A 20,557-nucleotide genomic window follows, 5' to 3' on the forward strand; every position below is an offset into this window, starting at 1 on the left:
GTCTGGGACTTCTATAACACGTACAAAACAGCAGCAGTGGTTCTGTCAGCCATGGTTGATGAAGCGCATCTACATGGAGGTAAGACCACCTCCTTATCTAGCAGCCAGAAACTGTTGAGTTTTACTTTTTTTTTTATCTTGATCACTGACACAAGACTACAGAAAAATCAGACGTAATAACAGCAGTGTGTCAGCACTGCACCTCTCAGACATCAGCCGCCAATGAGAGAGATGACACACACACACACACACACACACACACACACACACACACACACACACACACACACACACACACACACACACACACACACACACACACACACACACACACACCTGGAGAATATAAGGGTGCAGGTGAAAGTTGGTGGACAGACGGAGGGACTCACTTGGAGAGGTAGAGCTCAGTGAGGCTGTGCAGACCACACACTGATTGGGGAACACACTCCAGCTGGTTGTCATTCAAGGAAAGCACTTCCAGTGAATCCCGCAGAATCATGGGAAACTCTATGGGACACACTGCCAAGAGCCATGCAGAGGGTCACGGCTAGTTACACTTATCAGAATTGAACAGAGTTACTGACTTGTGACAAACATTCCCAGAGAAGTTCAAAAGTAAGCGGACAGCTCCACAGAAGTGCATTCTTGGCATGATGCAGTTCCTCTTAAACAGTAAAACGTTATGCAAGACTAATACAGAGAAGATGCAGTTACACAATAGTGATGTGTCTAATAAAACCGCACCGCGTCCGTTGCATCAGAGAATTACAGGACATTAATCAGGATCTTGTGACTGTTTAGTCTCGTTCTCACTCTAAAGTCATCCGTTGGGAGGGAGACCAGGTTTGTTTAGTGAACTCTGCAATACTTATGTCAATAAAATGATCCTTTAAGCAATGTAAGGGACTTATTTTGCCCTGAAGGGGGGGGGGGGGGGGGGGGGGGGGGGGGTGTAATTGTTTGTCCAGACACCATCTAGTCCACTTTATTAGTAGGTTTACATTATTTAACTGAATTATTTCCGTGTATGTAAAGCAGATCCACCTGGGTCGGGGTCCGGGTCCCTCCTGCTCCATGTAGTCAAGAAGGCCAGCCTCCTGGATTTAGGCCCTTCCTCTGTTCTTAAGACACAATTTGTAATACAGTAACAATAAATGGAACACTCAGTAGCCTTTACTGCACAGGCACACAGATATCTATAAATATGCAAATTGTCCTGACAAAAAAAAAAAAAAAAAAGAACAAAAGTAGTAATCGAGAGCGACAAGAACTCTACTTTAAGCCCAGCAGGACACAGTGTATGATATTCAGTACAAACATGTGAGGGCCGTAACCAAACAAGCTGCATCAGATCTACTGTATGTGGTCTGCATGCACAACAACAATTATTGTGTTTGTCATCCAACAACGGGCGATGACGAATCTAAAATGAATCTTTGAGTTTTAACCAAGTCTACCTGGAGTTACCAACAAAGGTCCACAGCTTAACCTGCTTAGCTTTGATAAGTCATTGAAAATAAGAGGATCTTATACCAGACTCAGGTTTGATCAAACGTCATCAAAGCCCCACCCTGGTTTTATCGTTAAATATCACAAACTCTCTTGACAGCTGGCTGAATGACAGACATGCATTGGAACTGCAGAATGTGTCCTCACACGTGACATGCATTAAACTCTGGAGAAAGGCCGAGTTGTTCAGTAACAGCTGGCAGTGTGTGTGTGTGTGTGTGTGTGTGTGTGTGTGTGTGTGTGTGTGTGTGTGTGTGTGTGTGTGTGTGTGTGTGTGTGTCTACCGTGTGGACCTACTTTCCCAGCTGATTCCTGGAAAGATCGAGGGTCCTGAGCTGAGAGCACTTCCACTTACTGGGGGCTGGGAGTGTCGCGATGTGATTCCCACACAATCTCAACGAGACCAGAGCCTGATGGGGAGGAGGGTGAGATATTGTAAAACGCACATTCACATTTTCCTTCTAGGAATACACAGACAGCTGGCTGACTGGATCACCGGCCAGCTCTCCTGTACAGCGACGAGGACACGAGCTCCAGAGTTCTCTCTCCTCAGCTCGTCATACACGGCTACCTGCTCGGCTCCTTTTATGGGCACGTTTCAGACGGCGAAAGAAAGGATCTCCAGCCTGCTCTCCTATACATGACTTTCCCATACAACAAAACTTTTGTTGCATTTTTGTTTTGTTTCAATTAGTTTCTCTCTCTGAGAAAATGACTCTACTTCTCTCTTGATTTATTCCCTCAGTAAACATTGTAAACATAAGTTTATGGTCTCGATCTCTAGTTTACAGTCTTCTTCAATACAGCATGATGTTCATTTAGTACATTATGATCCATTTAGAGTCAGACAGACCATAAAGCAGGGGATGATTTAGGGGCGGGGCTACCTTGTAATCGACAGGTCTCTGCCACAACCTTGTCTGTGTTTGGGTCTAACAACTTTAACCCTTTCACCGTGTGTTTTCTCTTCATGGGAGTTAATTGTTACGTTTTGCTCTTCTAAACACGTCTTCTGGTTGCAAAAAAAACAAAACAACGTCCACTTGTAATATATACAGTCTGTGTGACAAGTTTCCCATGAAACATAATTGAGAATGCAGTTGGGTTGTATGGGAACGTCATTTTGGAGGAGCCAGGCTTGGAATCTCACAGCACAGAGCCCAAGTCTGCTGGACACCAGCAGATGAATCATGGTCTGTGGGGGTGTTAGGGGAGAAGCGGTTTTCCTCGAAATCCATGACTAACATGGGAGGAAGTCAAGGAGATAGATGACAGAATAAACTGTATCGCAGCTTTTTGTGACGACAATATTTTCCCCGGCATCGACTTTCATAGAGTCAGAGTGTCAGAATGTTAAACTATTTAACTGCATAATGCAACAACAACAAAGAAAAAGACAACAAAGAAACTTGTCAAACCTGTCAGGAAACTGGCAGCCTCTGTTGGTGTCTCTGTTTTTGAAAAGTGCTTTATAAATAAACATAATTATTATCATTATGTTCATGATCATTATTATTATACTACTACCCTGGTGCTTCTAAGCTGCAGAACAACAATGCAAGTCAATGACTCAAACGTGAAGCCAACCACACAGCAGCAGCGCCATCTGGAGGTTGCTCCACTGACCACACGCAGAAGTCTGACTACTGTTATTTCGATATTAATGCATTTATCTTTTATTTAATTCATAGAATTGTCACTATCGACTCTCCAGCTCTGCGCACAGTAACGGATCCAGATGGTAGTCCCTACCTCCAGTTCAAAGATATACGAAGGCAGCTCCTTCAGGCTGTTGTCAGAGAAGTCCACCTCCTGCAGCTGAGTCCTCCAGAAGATGGAGATGGTGTTTGGAAGCCTCTCGATCACATTGGAGGAAGCTTTGCATTGCTTCTGTAGAGGAGAGAGAAGAATATCCATGTGTGTGTTATTATGTCGATACATTACATTTCAGTTCACTGTATTTTTATTGTTTTTAATGTTCTTCTAGTAACCCCCCCCCCCCGCGTCAGTAATTGGGGTGACCGTGGCTAAGTGGAGAGCGGGGCCGCCTTTCAATCAGAGGGTCGGCGGTTCGATCCCCGGATCTTGCTCTACTAGTCTCATGGCATTGTGTCCCGTAGCTGTGCCTACGGTGTGTAGATAGATACTGAATTGTAAGTGGCTTTGGATAAAAGCGTCGGCTAAATGACTGCAATGTAATGTAATTGTGTCTGTCCACAGCTAATCTTGCACACTGTATTCATCGCCACTTGGTTATGAGTTTGCATGAAGTGCCCGTTCGTGTCTGGTCCACTACATTATCAAGGAGGGGGTCTGTTTTCAGCCACGGATCTATCTGCCTGTCCCTGTCACGGACCAGGTGCAAATTCTAGATGGCTGCATCTGCATCTTTGATGTGGCAGCTGAGCCTCTCAAACCGCTTTTATACCAACAAGTGACACTGATGAGTGGGTGCAACCGTCAAAACGTACATAAACCAGATGCAGTAATGAGCCCCCTATGGATGGCAAACGCAATTTACTATCAAGCAATCATATTGAAATATTTCATTCAATGAGCTCAATGCAGTACTACCCAGAACATCAGCGGCTGGGACATTCTATTTTGATGAAACGAAAACTCAAATATCAGCAGATATGTCAAACGGGAAGTGGATCGTTAGCGGCGGCGTTTCTTACCAGTGGACACGCCCATGGGTCGGGGAAGCTGCTCAGTGTGTTCCTGCACACGTTGAGGAAGCTCAGGGATTTCAAACAGTGCATGACTGCCGTGGGCAGAGCGGTCAGACAGTTCTCAGACACATCCAGCTCCTCCAGCTTACGCAGACCGATCCAGTTAGTAGCTGACAGAATGGAGATAAAGAACACAGTCAAAGTCTAAATCACACCTGCACTGATGACAAATCAACAAGTACAGGGGAACTTCCGGCTGTTCTTACAATATAATGGTTAATACAGTATATGGCAACCTCTATTAATCGGACAATAATTGTGTAAATGGCTGTAATAACCACCTACATGAATTCATTCACAATCTATTACGTTATGGACTGTTGCTTGGACAAAATATTTGAGGACATCACCTCGGACCATGGGAAACTGAGACAAACATGTTTCGTTATATTCTGACATTTCAGAAATCTGATGATTAAAGATAATCTTTGGTTGTCTGACCTCTGTTATTTAAAGTCATGTTTTCATTGGTCCATTCATCTGATAACTTACACGTGACCATCGTCATTATTAGTTTACATCCGTGTCTGTCCAAAATGTCATCACCTCATCATTTTACTCTAAAGTCATTTGTGTGAAATTGTCATAATTGACATACGACTCATTGAGTTATGGCCGGACAACCCGAAAACATGACGCCTTCGACCACGGCCGTCTCTGGTGGGGAAGCAAAAGAACTTTCACATCTGAAACAGCTCTGATGCTAAAGTCTAGCGGTTGCTATACTCATCAGCTGATTTTCATTCACGCATTTGTTTGCATATTTTAAAGTATCGCTTCAGAAAAGCTGTATTGAAATGGCCAAAAGAGTGGTTTACGCTTGTTTGAGGTGTTTTTTGTCGATGTGCTGAGAAATGGAAACGCCTTCACTGATCACCTTCTGGCAGACAACAGTCATACATAGCCTGTGGGGCCAACTTTGGACCAATCTGCCCTGTAGCTGAGTTTATTCGCTCCAAACCAGTCGATGGAAACGCGGTCAATTCAAATTTCTCTTTTTGCAACATTTCAAAAGTTTGCTTCTCTCGACAACCGAATGGAAACACGTTGAACGGCTCTAGAGCCAGCTCTTTCAAAAATAACCTCGACATGCAGTCGACAACAATTAAGTTCATACACTATATTCTTAAATCTAAATGAAAACGTTGTTCCTACGTACAAACAGCAGCTATATAGAAGCTGCGTAGGAACATACTTGAGGGGATGTCAAACAGGACTGAGAGCTGGTTCTTGGCAGCAGAAAGTCTCTGGATGTTGGTCAGATGGAGTAGTCCGGGTGGCAAACTGGTGAGCTGGTTCTGAGAGAGATTGATCTGCTGTAAACTGAAGCAGAGGAGAGAGAGAGAGACGGGCTGAGAGGGAGACAGTTTCCTCAGCGTGACACAAGCGGCTCCATTCAGGAGCGAGTCATTTAATCAGCCTTTGCCCTTCGATGAGGGAATACTTAAAACGCTGACATTTTGAGAAATACGCTTGTTTGCACTTTTAGCCAAAGTGAGAGGAGATCAATACTAGTTTAATATCTGTGTGTCCAGGAACAGGATGGACTGGTTCAGCCTAGATTAGCTCAAAGACTGGAAGCAGGGGGACACAATATATTACTGCATCTGGATTTAACACATGTAGAAACAGACAGTGAGACATTGTGGTTTCAGGAGAACTTAGCGTATGCATTGGAGTCATTCATTGACCAATACCAACTGGGTTCAGCGTCTCTCAAGTCCTGTCCTCTTTGAAGACGGATTGGTAAATCACTTGCTGGCTAACAAGACACACTAACATGCAGGATGTAAATATTCAGATCCTGTACTCGGGTTCAAAGCACCAATAAAACAATACAAGTAAAAGTCCTGCATTCAAAACACGGACCTTTAGAATATTAGTTACTTTTTAATGCTTTTACTCGAGTGATGAAAAGTTAAATGAGCAGTGATCAATGGAGCTGAGGTGGAGCAAACTGTTTTAGGTTTCTGGGAATCAGCATCACAGAGAACCTGACGTGGTCATCACGCATCTCCATCCTGGCGAAGAAAGCTCGGAAACATCTGTATATTCTGAGGAGACGTAAAGACCCAGTGTAAAAATCAGTATCAGTAGTCTTACATCAAATTCCTGTCCTTTGTCTTGTGTAAAAGTGTTTCAAATATTTCATGACTCATCCTGCAATTGAGGGCGTTTACAAAAAAATCATCCAATCAAATGAGACTCTGGGCGACCGGTCATATAAAACCGACAAAAGAGCCAACAGAGCAAAGTGGAGAGGGGTAGGAAGGGATGTGTGTCCCCACTGCAGTGACACAGAGCCGGTTCCCCTTTCTCCCTCGTCCTCCTCCTGATCTAACGACAGGTCAGGGAGGTGTGTGTGTGTGTGTGTGTGTGTGTGTGTGTGTGTGTGTGTGTGTGTGTCTGTGTGTGTGTGTGTGTGTGTGTGTGTGTGGATTCAACAGTCCTCTGTAGCTTCGTATCACCCTAAACTCTAAACCCACCTACTTTTCAGCAGTCAGACCAAATGCAAAGGATTTGATTTAAATACCTCTTGTAACTCAACACTCCTCCATTTCTCTGTGAAATGCGTCATAGTACAGATGTAAAGACACTCTAACTTCCATTTCACTGGGACTTTAAGAAGGCAAAATTCCAGAGCAAAGTTCTTGTTAACTTTTACAGCGGAGCATTAGAAATCATCCTGACTGGAAACATTACAAACTGAGATGGGATGTGTACGGCTCAGGACAGGAGGCTCTACAGCGGGGGATTGACACCAGAAGGTCATTGGTTCCATCTACTGAGCATCAGTGATATTGGTGAGAAGAGGAGCCTCTGAAGAGCTCAAAGGATATGAAAAGACAAAACCCACCCAGCCACAGCCTGTTCACCCTGCTGCCGTCTGACAAGAGATACAGAAGTATCCGCTGCTGAACCTCCAGACTATGGAGAAGCTTCTTTCTTCAGGCTGTCAGACTCCTTCATTCATCCTCCACCCCACACCCCACCATGTAAATAGCTTTCGTTTCGTTTTTCTCGTCGAGCATAAAGGGACTACAACTTGCATTTCGCTGTGTAACCATGTGTTGTATAATGAAAATGAATGAACTTAGCAAGTTGTAGTCCCTATAAGCTAGAAAGAAAAGAAGAAGAAAAAAGACACCCCCACTCCAAATTTGACCAATTTTGGATCTAAAACGGCAAATTTCGCTAAAAAGTGACAAGTTAGCATGCCTGGAGTTTTTCTTTCAGAGGCCATGTGTGTGTGTCACTAACGAAGGATAACAAATGAACACAAAGTTGTAGTGAGGTTGGGAGCTCCTGGCCGCTGCATCTTCATGCATCCTGTCACCATATTGATTGATTAGTATCACCGATCCATCAACATGCAGTAGAATACCATGCTGCTGAACTACGCTATATACTGCTTGCTAGTTACACTCATTTTGAATAAACAGCGTAACCTGCGATTATATCGGCTTCAAATAGGCAACCAATGTAATCACAACATATTACAGCCTAAAGTGAGCTACTGCTTTTATAAGACAGTAACCAATTATGGCAATATCCGTTCTGTTCTAAATGAAATGGGCCCTCCTTGGCTGGCTGCTCATAACGGAGGCGGTTGCTAAGGAACATACACCAGCAGCCAGAATTTTCTTTTCTTCACAGGCTAGCATTTTATTGATTTCATTATTTGTCTCTTTATTTACATTATTTGTATTTTGCCATTAATTGTGCCACCACAGAGAAAGTGTCCAGCGCCAGTGGGATGAATTTGAGTAGCAGCTAACTTCGTTAACTGTTCCCCTCGTGAACTTGTCGCTAAGCAACCATGATAACACATTGGTCTAAAAAAAAATAAATAATAAAAAATCTTAGATGCCGAGTGATACTGAAAGTGCAGAGGAATTAGATGTCATAGCCGAGGTGTATGTGGTTATACATCACAGCTATCCATCATATTGAAGATGAAGTACACTGACCAGCTGCTACCCTGATGTTCTGTGAAAACATATTTGTCACAGCTGGTTCTCGGCCAGAAAACCTTGTGCCACATGTACCTTGAGCAGATGACCTCCTGGGAGTTTTGAGCAGCTGGAAGCTCAATCAGCAGATTGTTGGAAAGATCCAGAGTCTGCAGGTGGATGAGACCCCAGGGCACCACGGAGGGCAGGGCAGCCAGGCTGTTGGATGACAGATCCAGGTGGGTGATCCGGGAGGAGACATCCATGAACCAGTCCAGCTCCAACCAGGGCAGTTGCAGACCTCTCCAGCGCACGGCGACAGCCTGGACACACAGACGACACGGTAGCAAGAAAAACAAGGCGTGGTGGCCAAAATGCCAAACTCAAGGTTTCAGAACGTCAGTCCACAAACCACTCGGTGACATCACTTCCTATATATGTTCTATGCTCTGAACACAATTCAAATTTAAACTTCTGTGATGTTTGAAAGCACAAGAGATCTAAGCGATCTATTGTTAATTATAAGTCCTGATTAACGATGGCGCTCTGCTCTGACAGCCTCGCATGCATCGGTTCAGAAACACATTTTCAGTAACCCCTTTGGTTCCAGACCACAGACCTCCTCTCCTCCTGCGCTGGAGGTTTCCTGTAGTTTGAGTCTGAGGAGGTGTTTGCTGAAGACCGGATGGTCCATCAGGGTGTATGAGGAGAATCCTGCTCCGTTCTTCAGCAGGAAGCGAGCTATCTCCTCATTACCTGCAACGCAACACAAATGTTCACACACACACACACACACACACACACACACACACACACACACACACACACACACACACACACACACACACACACACACACACACACACACACACTTCATGGGTTCACAGCAACAGAGGGGACAGTTTTCACTCAGTGTCTCAGTGTCCAGTACTGCTCCAGCTCTTCTGTAAATACATTGACATGTTTCCAACGCGTGCTTTTGTCTTGCAGTTGTTCAGCATTTGAAGATCTCATTGTCCGCTATTCTCAGGTGTACATTAAGAGGGCCGTGTGCACATGGCCACTGTAGGCTGTGTGGGAGCTTACTGTGTGAAAACACAAATCATAGGTATCTCAGGCAGGTTCATAAAAAGTCCAAAATCACGAAGAATAAAATGTTATTAATGTTAGAAAAACCTTTTAAGGCGTTCTGAGGCTTCCTGATTTGTTCGTGATCTCAAGCTGGTTGGACACTACATTTTGATTCATCTGGTATGTTTCATTAAACAGACACATTGACTTGGGTTTGTCAACACAGCATTCAAAGTTAATCCCTCCTCCTCAGCAGGTGGAAGGGCCTCGCTATATTAATGTTTTTTTGGGGTTCTCTATTTTGGTAGCTTCCTCTTGAATGTGTGCTTACGATCTGATTTTTATTAAGGTTAAATTGTGCCTTTAACACTCATGGAACCCTCAGTCCGTTTGTCCTGTGACCATTTAAATAAAGTTTATTCAAACAAGATTTAAGTTCATACTCCTTCACCTCCACTTAACCAGGCCGGAGGTGTCAGACCATGGCAGTGCTCCTGTCTCTCTCCATTGCGTTTCCCACTGCTACTGTGTCCCCCATGTCCATTTACCATTTATTGCAGACAGGAGCTGAACAGAGAGTCATTCAGTAGACTTTTAACAGAAACAGTGGGACTAAATGTAAACGGATATAAGCTTAAAACAAGCTCTATTTGTAGCCCACAGCTAACTCACTAACTTCAAGGCAACATCATACTTACTGTTTACATTTCCCAAAGCCAATAAAACATGGGAACCATAGTACCAAAACGTATAGCAGCATTATCTCGCCGCGTTAGAGCGCCTAGTAACCGTCGCGCTGTCACTATCAATGTGCAGTCGTTTCAATTTTGCCCGAGTCCCCCTTAAATATCAAGACAACCGATCTGGCAGAATGCGACGTCTACCCAGCATCAGTCTGGAGCTGCTGTGTGCCAGATGTTCATTAACACCTTTCATTTTTGGAAGTAACGACAAAGCGTCTGCTATTTTGGTTCACGTAGGCGCAGCAGCACGGAGTGCGATCGGGCTGGGTGAAGCTGGACATAGATCGGATGGTGTGGTGATGAATAAAGAGACTCTCAGCTAATCACATCGCTGGTCTCATTGCTCTGAAACAGCTGAGCCAATCGCAAGAAAGCACGACGACAACGAGACAGCTGTCGTTAGCTACGAAGATGCTAGAGCCCCGTTAGCTGGATGGAAAGCACCCATGTCAGTATTTCTCTGTATTTTCAGGACTTGGACACTTTTTGAAGGCCCTGTAGAAATAATGTTTGCATCAATAGAACAGACAAAAAATGTCATGTTCCAACCGTTTGCTGTGGTCGAAGCTCAGATGGCGTGGACTGATGCGTCTCCCTACCTGCTCGTGCGGCAGCGTACAGCGGCAGCCCAGTGATGACGGCAAACTCGTCGCTGTGGATGGCACAGTCCTTGGCATCGGCTTCGTAGCCGTTGACCAGCAGCCGGACCACGTCCAGGTGACCCTGCTGGCAAGAGGTGGCCAGCATCCAGTTCAGCAAGTCTCTCCTCAGACATGGACCTGAGAGGGAGGCGGAGACCCAAAACCAGTGAGGGGAGATCAGCAGAGAGGACATACTGTACTTCATAGTCAACCACTCATGGTTTTCTGTCAGACAGATTATTTCACCAGTGATAGTTTTTGGTTTTTAGTCTTTAAGTCCAAGCTGAGATCACCCTGATAATCACTATGACATGGTCGGGGTAATTGTTCAGACTCAACAGCTTGTTCAGAGACACAGGGGACATGATACACTGAGTAGTACTATCCATACTACAGTTAATGGACTTTGACATCAAAGTGGTAGAGCTCCCCGTCTTTCTTTATTGTAAGGCGTTAAAGCAGAAACAGGAACACTACAAATATGTCATTAAATAAACTGCAGGACATCAACTAGACTTCCATTTAGAAATGAATGAACGCATGTTATTAACGAAACAAAAGGCTTGTCCTGATCCATAATACTGTGACTGTTGAGCCGTTTCTTTCCCTCCTACCAGGTATGGAGTCCAGCAGCTCTTTGACCAGGCTGGCGTGGCCGTAGTATGCTGCCAGGATGGCTGGGTTGCTGTTGGATGGCTCCTGGGGCACAGCGATACGGGCTTCTTTCAGGAGGTAACACACACTCTGCAGATCACCATGCTGAGTGGCCAAACACAGGAGACGCACCTGTGACAACACACACACACACACACACACACACACACACACACACACACACACACACACACACACACACACACACACACACACACACACAATGAGACTAACGTTCATACATGTCAGATTGATGATATATACATTTTATTTAAAAAAATATATATTTTATTAGGGATGGGCAAGTTAACGCGTTATTATCGTGTTAATGCATTAACCAATTAATGCCGCCAATTATTTTAGCGTACATTAACGCAGTTTTTTTTTTTTAATTATTATTATTTTGAAAGTCCGTTGCTTACTGGCTCTGAATACACATACAGACAAACCATGGGTCACAGGAGGGGTGGGATGTTGATCAGAATGTTGATCAGTATTGGCTTGGGATGGGCGTCATCACACGTCTCAACCAATGAGAGTATTTGGGGTGGGTGGAATGGACAAATGCAGTTATTTTTGTCATTGTGTAACTACCCAACCTGCATCACTGAAAGTGTTGTTTTGACTGAGATTCTCATAAAGGAAATCCAGTACAAACATGGACTTCACAGACTAAACATAGCTACTGAACATAGACTGGTTATTTTAAAATTAAAGTGCGCAATACACTACTTTTGAATTCATTGTTGAATTAAAAATTTGATTAATCACAGAAAATCATGCGATTAATCGCAATAAAAAAATTTGTAATCATTGCCCAGCACGAGATATCGATAGATAGATAGATAGATAGATAGATAGATAGATAGATAGATAGATAGATAGATATCTATCTATCTATCTATATCTATATCTATCTAGATATACGAGATATACGAGATATAGATAGATAGATAGATAGATATATATATATATCTCTATCTATATATCTATATCTATCTATATATATACACACACACACACACACACACACACACACACACACACACACACACACACACACACACACACATACACACATTATACAATATCAATTATAATTATTTTGTACAGCCCAAAATCACAAATCTGTCTCAGAGGGCTTTACAATCTGCAGGCCTATAGCAGCAGTCTAGGCCGATAACGATGTATAGTAATGTGGTCAGTGGAATCACTGCACTCTTTTTAAGATCCATTATCGTACACAGGACTGATACATAGGCTGACACTGTGGCTGGCTATAGACATTAACAAATAGAAAAGGGTGGAGGAAACGGAGGGCAGAGTGACTCGTTTGTGTTTGTCGCTCAAACATTTTCAGCTCCTGAGCTGATTGATAGTGAAGTCAGCTTAACTACTTTTGAACCAGATGCTGATACAGCCCCCTCTACTGCCCTCTGGTGTGATTATGAAGTCAATAGAGACACTTGGTGACTTGGTGTAATTGTAATTTAGAAGCAAACTATAACCAGAAAGCACACTCCTTATTGATTTGACAGCTTTCACATCCCAGATACTGAACACGAGTCTTACAAGTAAAAACAAGGCTAACATTTTTTTGGGGACCTGGACTAGCACTGGAACTGAGCAGAGGCCATGAATATAAAAAGGTAAGATAGTTTGCCACATGAGCTAAATGCTAACATCTGCATGCTAAGGTTTAGCGGGTGTAATGTTTACCTGGGGTGAAATTGACAGGGGCTCAGCCTCGACATTTTGCCAGGACTGAAGGCCTAAATGTTTCAAGTGCAGCCGTGAAATTCATTTCAAATGTTGTGAAGCTCTACAAAAGTAAAGCAGGACCCTGTTTCAGAAAGAAGGTTAACGAACTCTGAGCCTAACCCTGAACTCTGACTCAACTAACCCTCCTGAACTCTGACTCGACTAACCCTCCTGAACTCTGACTCGACTAACCCTCCTGAACTCTGACTTTACTAACCCTGACTTTACTAACCCTGAACTCTGACTTGACTAACCCTGAACTCTGTGTGTGGTAGTGCAGCTAGAGTAGAAGAGAAATGGCAGGTAAAAAAACAAAAGCGATGGAAGGGCAAGAAGTTAACCAAAACCTATATTATTTACAAAATGCAATAGATTTCTCTTCATGATGTTTGTAGGAGCCGTATTATTTCATTTGACAAACCTCTGATTGGAATGTCATTAATTTTGCAGGTATTTGGTCATAAACCAAAGTACGGGACCATTAAAATGCTGACCTGATGAAAAAAATGAAAAAAATGTTTTGCAAAATTGCTGTCAGTTAATCAATTAGTCAGACTCTGATGGAAATGCCAGCAACAGATTTTTTGACAATGTTGTATGTTTTCTCATATCAATAGATGTATGCAGAAATGGAACCGGCCCAATCTGCAGAGAGGCTCACTCCCACTCACTTCTGATAACCCAAATACAAACACAGAGCACTGCTCCACCAGAGGGAACATCTCTAAATAATGTAACTAGGACACATTACAGAAGCAAAGAAAAACACTTCAGGGGGCTGACACCTTTTGATTGGTTGGTCGATATGCTCTTGTCCGACCAAAATCTCATTAGTCGTCTCATTTGTGGGTCGTGTGGGTTCAGATGGTTGAGTAACGTATATTGTTGTGGGTTGAGCGATGCGGATTGGCTTGCGTAACGGGCCAGGTTGGTTTGAGTTTTTAAAAAAGACCCTGACCAAGTGCATCACTTCTTGAACATATCAGAATTGGCATATTTCAATATTTTTGATAAAAAAAATTTGTCTAAATGTGGCACAGTAAACAAACAGAAGTCCAACCTAAACTACAGGCTGACACCACACGCGAAGATTAGAAGACTACAGTGTTATTTTGATCGATTCTCTTGAATTATGTGAATTCTTGCCCTGTTGTTAGTTAGTAGTTTCCTTCATTTAGTAACTGATCACAATACATTTAGATCGAATGGATCCAGTAGTAGAGGTAAAATGCTGCCCACTTTTTGTTTGGAGCATGTGACCAGATCTAACACAATGCACAGCAATTAGATTCTTGCCACGAGATCATGCAAGAATTGCGAGATTACATATCAGGCAAAAATCCATCTTGTTCAAGTAATGGGTTTGTGTCTGGACCAATCAGCGTCCCGTGAGGAGCTACCGGCAGTTAGGGGCGGGGCTTAGGTGTGTGCGACAACACGGAGAGGAGACTGTGGTGGCTCCTAAAGAGGTTAGCTTAGCTGCTACAATGTCATCACTTCTATCAGAATTGGAGAGGATTTCTTCATTTGAAGAAGAGCAAAGGACAACACTAAAGACTTTTCCACAAAGAAAAGGTGTTTTCGCTCATCTCCTGATCTTACACAATGCACCTTGAAACACCCTCCTTTTCCTTTCTTTTAAAAACATGAATCGCAACAGAACCTGAGAATCCTTAATTTACCCCAACCCCTCCTGTATATTGATCTCGTTAAAACTTGTCTCACTGACTCTATTGACTGCTGACAGTTTCCAACCAAAGCTACTGACATAAGGGTTTTCTTCCCAGAAGAAGATTTTGACACATACTGTATGACCCACTTAGCCCACAGGAAGTCTTCCAAGAACATGGTATGAACATGTTTTCCGATGTAATTTTAGAGTTTACTTCCTGGTACTATTTGTTGTTGTGTGTTCCCTTCCAGATTTCTTTTTTGCCTCTGTAAAGCACTTTGCCAAACATTGGCATATTTTGGCTCTAATGAAAGAGTTGTTCAGATACCCTCCTATCTTTTACAGAAAAAAACAGAACTCTTTCTAGTTCGTCAAATTAGAGAGTTTCTCCACAAAAAAACAATCCAAAACATCCTGTTAATTTATGGCAATATTACTTGGGACTTCAGGCTCATAACCTCAATCAGGATGGACTTTTAGTATAAAAAGAGATTACCTGGGCTAATAGTGAGGTCCTTGATATGGGAAATAGCCACTGACTTACAATATGTGTGGAAAACAAGAAATATAAGTTCCCTTATAAGACAAGATCTGGCTTCCTCCATAGCAGGACCACACTGGCCTTGTGAGGAATACACAAACTGAATTGGATGTAAATAAAATGGGAAACTGTATTTTCTTATGGACTTGTCTGTTTGATTCTAATAAGTTTACACCACAAAGTATATGTTGATGTTCCCTTTTTACCTTACACAAATCCCCCTCACCACCATCAAGAAAAACTAAGTAAATATCTCCTGATCTCTCTCTCTCTATGAAAACATGGACACAACCTGCAGCATTTACTTGACGCCCATCAGCCACGGTGTGATGATTTGAGGTTGTTCCTCCACGGCATATTTTGGACTTCACTCACCAACACACGTGTAAATGTGACCTGCAAAAAAATATGATCAGCCGCCGATCGATTTGTGCATCTCTAGGCTCTACCGGTCAGCAAAATTCATTGGTAGTATACTTTATATACCTTTATACCTTCCACGCCTACCAAACACCCTAAAAACTCTAGATGTGAACCATGAGTGTTGAGGTGCATTACACCATATCCGGTCCTAGGAGCCTCATAAAGAACCCTGGTTGGGTTCTAGATGAAACCCCTTGGCAGGTACTGGATGGAACCATTTCACCACAGAAGGGTTTACTGTAGAACCTCTCAGAGAAAGTTGTAGGTATAACATTGTATATTGGGTTCTAGGTAGAACTCTCTGAAAGAGTTCCAGGTGTAAGATTTTTAAATGGTTCTACCAGGAACCAAAAATGTTTGGGGACACTATAATTTCTTAAGAACTATGTCTGTATGACATGGAGACAGGTTATGGGGACAAGCTGAAGAACCCCATATGGTTCTAGTTAGCACCGTTATTTCTAAATAAGAAAAAGCAAAGATTATAGGATATAATCTATACTGGTAACTATCTGGAGACCACTTAGACTTATATTGCACCCTTATAGGGATCCTGAACCAGTTTGAGAACTACTACTACTGCTGCTTTAGATCCCCACTGCCACCAAGTTGTATTAAGTGATTTCATAAGTTTTGGATAGCAGACTAAAATTTTATTTCAGACTTGCTGTGTAAGGTCATTTGATCCCTTCAACTGATTTTACTAGTGCTGAGCAACGATTACAATTTTTAATCGCATTGTTGTGCGCTAAGTTCAATGAATTCAAAAGTAGTTTATAGCGCACATTTATTTTAAAAGTACTGCCATATGAACAAAAGTGCAATAACATTTGGTTTACAAACACTTTAAACAAATAAGGTGCTTTATAACAGCAGTATTCCTTTACACAGTAGCAGTTATATTTCTTTACTACCTGTGCTCAGTGTGCTGACTTTATTTGAAATGTTTCACTGCTGTGCAACATGAATAAAATGTTCTGCGCACGTTTCAGCAAAACGTCTGTCTTCTGTTTTCATTCCAGTCAGAGCATGTGAATGCAGCTCCCACTGTTCATCAATATAATGCACTGTAACTCCGAGGTGATGATGGTTACCCAGCGATGTCCAGTAGTCTCCAGTGAGAGCAACAGTTGGTGACGTTGTAACGCCGTCTCTTTTGTAGTCCTCTCCTTTTCATAGAACTCGTGTGTTCTTCTTGTGACGGTGCGTCTGGAGGGAGGCTCAAACGTACCGTCATTCGTTGATCCTAAGAACGTTCCTCAGACCGACATCTTCCACAACACTAATCGCCCTGCAGTTTGTATCTATCCACTTCTCTGTGGCATTTGTTAGCTTGTCTTGCTTTTGTTTATCTCTACTTCTCCCACACGCTGCATCAACGTAGTCTGCCGAAGCCTCCCTCCACAGTTTGTTTGGGTGATTTGCTGGCATCAAAACGGTGTGTATTGCATTTTTTTAAAAACTGCGTAACTGCGCGATAAAATAATTGTCGGAGTTAATTAATTAATGCGTTAACGCGTTAACTTGCCCAGCCAGCACTAGTTTTTACATTACCAACTGAGTGCAACTTCCAATCTTGCGTTTCAAATTTCGGTTTACATTTGGATTGTGGACTGAAGTTTTCAAAATAGCCAATGCTGACTGTCATTACATTTTAATTACCACATACACATACTGTAACTACAGTCATACAAGAGTCCCAAGAGATTTGTCATTCCATTCTAACAGAGGGGTACTCAACCACACCGACTGACTGTGCACAGAACATAATCAAAGCAAAAACATCGTTGCCACCATCATTTCACTGTTACCCAAGTTTCCACTCCACATCGCCCCTGATGTCACAGTGATGGCCGTGACAAAGTGACTGTCGTGTATAATTTGAGTGAGCTCACCCCGTTGATGTGAGGCATCCCTGCGCTGCACTCCACACAGCAGGCTTGTTGGATCAGCTCCCTGGCAGCCTCCCCCTCTCTGTCCTCATATGCCGCTTGGATGTTCTCCAGAGTGGGAGAAGGAACCAGCGCAGAGCCGGGCCCCGGACCCTCCACCAGCGATGCCTTGGCTCCCATTTCCTCCCCAGGGCCTGGTGGAGCAGAGGACAGACACAGATGGACTTTAGGGGCCAAATGGGAGTTAAAGAGTATTTGTGAAGGAGAAGAGGGAACACATGGAGGTTTGTGGCAGTAAGCCAAGCATGCAGGTTGAACACATCGTATTACTGCAGTCCTGTTAGCAGCATGCGCCCAGAACTAGGTCACCTTATTAAAGGATGCTCTCATGGCATGAAGAGTACAGCTGAATGAATTAGTGCACACTGTGAAAGAGAAATAGTGGCAGGTAAAATAAGCACTTGACACTGAACTCACATTATTTCAAAGGCAAATAATAATGTCAATACTCTTGTGCTCAACATAACAATATCAAGTATTTAGATCCAATTTTTCCAGAGCTAATGATGGTATATGGTTGAAGCACTGGGGCTTCCCAGCAACATGTGTAGAGAATGTTTTCATTTCCAGAGGATTCATGAGAAAATTGAATTAGTGCATGTTGGAGTACAGCGAGCAAATAAGGCATTGTTACAGTTTGTGCAATATTGGAAAATGGGATGTGAGCTAAACTATAAATAAATAAAAACGTACGGCTAGGTGTTCTGCTAATACACAACACACAATTGACCTAAAAGGGAAAGAACTTGTGACTGGTGAAGCTAAAATGAGGAGATCATCAATAGGATACCTCCTCATTTCACTACAAAAACATAAATAAGGTGGCAGCAGTCTTATCAAGGGAAATAAGAACCATAGCCGTTGGCTTTATTGTATGTCGTTTCCAGTAAATATCACAAAATCAAACGTGTTTTCTGTCTATAAATTACAAACGTAGAACTATCGAAGGTATCAGCCATCCTTTAAGAGTTTACATCTCTGGAGCGCACAGAAGAAGCGCATATTTATTGGATTCAGTGTGGACAGAGAGCGCCGATGTTACGCAAGCTTGCCGTTAGGACACAACGGCTAGAATATATCACATCTAAAGACGTAATGTCCATAGACATGATGCAGGGAGCGAGAGACTGTGTATGAGGCAGAGGATGGAGGGGTGGGGGGGGGGGGGGACTGTATGTCTTTGGTAGTGTGTGAACCGTCAGACAGAGAGAAAGAAAAGTTTTTCCATTTCAGTTATGATGTCTGTTCATTGACTGAGGTGTCACAGTGAAGGCAGGCTGTGTCGAGGTCTCTTTAATGCATTGCTTTTATGGGTTTATGGAAAGGAAGTGTTCATAGTCAGAATTTGGGGTGCAGTGTAATTCATCACCAGTGTTAGGAGAACAAACCGCATGAATAAGCCAGATAATGACAATCTCGGCGTACAAGCAGGAAGCAAAAGACTCTGTGTGGCATCAACCTAAAGTGAAGCGTCTGCTGGTTAGGACAATGTTTACACTGTTACGCTGTGTAGTGATAGTTTAGCATTTTGCAGAACATCTTCATTAAATGCATAGCACCAGGTGGAGCCTGTGTGACATGATCCTGTGCACTATATGAACGTCAACCCAAAGTTCTGCTCTCTCTCGAGCTCAACATACCTGTAAGGCTGCAAGGTGTCAATGTTGAGGAATGTCAGATTGATTGTTACGATAGAAAGTGTGGTGGAAATTAAAGCACTTCCTTGTGAGAAATCAAAAAAAAGTATCTTAAGCTTTTCTGTCTTTTAAGGATTTATTACAGGATAAGATATAAAAATGAATGATTAATTAACAGATTAATAAAACAGAGTCATAGATTACGATACAGCTGTGTAGCAGAGAGCGTTCCTTCACCCATGGCAGAACAAAGGAAGACTCTGCCTTCTCTCTAAGAAGGTCCTTCTTAAATGCCTGTCTGAGCGGAGGATCACCCTCCTCAGCAGAAACTACGTATCAATCAAAGTCCAGCTGTCCAGCTCCCTGTGGCCGAGGGATGTTTACATAAAATCAGGTAACCATCGGTTCTCTATAAGGCCCTATCAAATGGAAGTTGCCCCCCTTTGTTCCCATGATAAGCAGAAAACTCTGCTCCTGTCTATCCAAAGGCCAAAGTTCAAAGTAGATTAGAAAACGCATGATCAACGAATCTAAGTAAGGAATAATCATTAGAAGTCACATGAAAACTATTTCCCCCCCCCCCGACAGAAAGCATGTCCGTCCTCATCTCGTCATCTGCTTCGCTCCCGTGTTTTCAGAATGGAAGAAAACCATTTTACCACCACAGGCGTTTTAATCAAATACATCCAGATCAGTGTGGCGTCAACACGCACCTACTACTCTGGCATCATCCACTCTGGTTCCGCCGACCCCAAGGTCCTCTTCTCCACAACGAACTAACTCCTCAAACCTATGGGCAATCTCTCACACTCCCTCCTGTCGTTCTACAAAGGTTCAGGTTCAGGTTCCTTTTATTTGTACCCGTAGGCAGACCTGGTTTGCAATAGAGAGCGAGGCATCCATCTCGACACACATTACAATAGACACAAGACAACAAGACAAACGTGATAAAAGTACACAAGGCTACAAATCAGTCAATCAATCAATCAATAAATACGTACAAAAAAAAAGTTGCTTCTATAGCATCTGTGCACTGTTGCTATGAGTTGTTCACCTGAGTGATGGCTGCTGGAACAAAGCTGTTTTTAATACCGCTTTGTTCTACACCGTGGGACCATGTACCGCCGTCTAGGAAGGAGGAAGCTGAAACTCTCTGTGCAGAGGGTGGGAGTCGTCCTTTAAAATGGAGCCGGTTATCCTGTTGTCTGGTGTACGGGGACTCTGAGTGAAGCTGTGACTCACCAATCAGCCTGCTGGACCACTTCACA

The 20,557-nt window shown here is 43.0% G+C and overlaps 1 protein-coding gene across 3 annotated transcripts in view; it reads right to left on the reverse strand.

The window, feature by feature from the left end:
- lrrk1 (leucine-rich repeat kinase 1) overlaps positions 1–20,557 on the reverse strand; it is a 67,756-nt gene that overhangs the window by 33,791 nt on the left and 13,408 nt on the right. For all 3 annotated transcript variants that reach the window (XM_068731163.1, XM_068731162.1, XM_068731164.1), the window contains 11 exons: positions 17,596–17,786; positions 11,264–11,435; positions 10,608–10,787; positions 8,814–8,950; positions 8,291–8,517; positions 5,437–5,564; positions 4,188–4,351; positions 3,262–3,399; positions 1,807–1,919; positions 1,045–1,121; positions 390–519 (listed from right to left, as the gene is read on the reverse strand). In XM_068731163.1, the coding sequence (XP_068587264.1) occupies positions 390–519; positions 1,045–1,121; positions 1,807–1,919; positions 3,262–3,399; positions 4,188–4,351; positions 5,437–5,564; positions 8,291–8,517; positions 8,814–8,950; positions 10,608–10,787; positions 11,264–11,435; positions 17,596–17,786 (1,657 nt within the window). The remainder of the gene's footprint in view (positions 1–389; positions 520–1,044; positions 1,122–1,806; positions 1,920–3,261; positions 3,400–4,187; positions 4,352–5,436; positions 5,565–8,290; positions 8,518–8,813; positions 8,951–10,607; positions 10,788–11,263; positions 11,436–17,595; positions 17,787–20,557) is intronic.

This window comes from Cebidichthys violaceus, unplaced genomic scaffold (genome assembly GCF_023349555.1).
Source record: "Cebidichthys violaceus isolate CVI_PGR_0920_01 unplaced genomic scaffold, fCebVio1.0.p SCAF_5, whole genome shotgun sequence".
NCBI lineage: Eukaryota > Metazoa > Chordata > Actinopteri > Perciformes > Stichaeidae > Cebidichthys > Cebidichthys violaceus.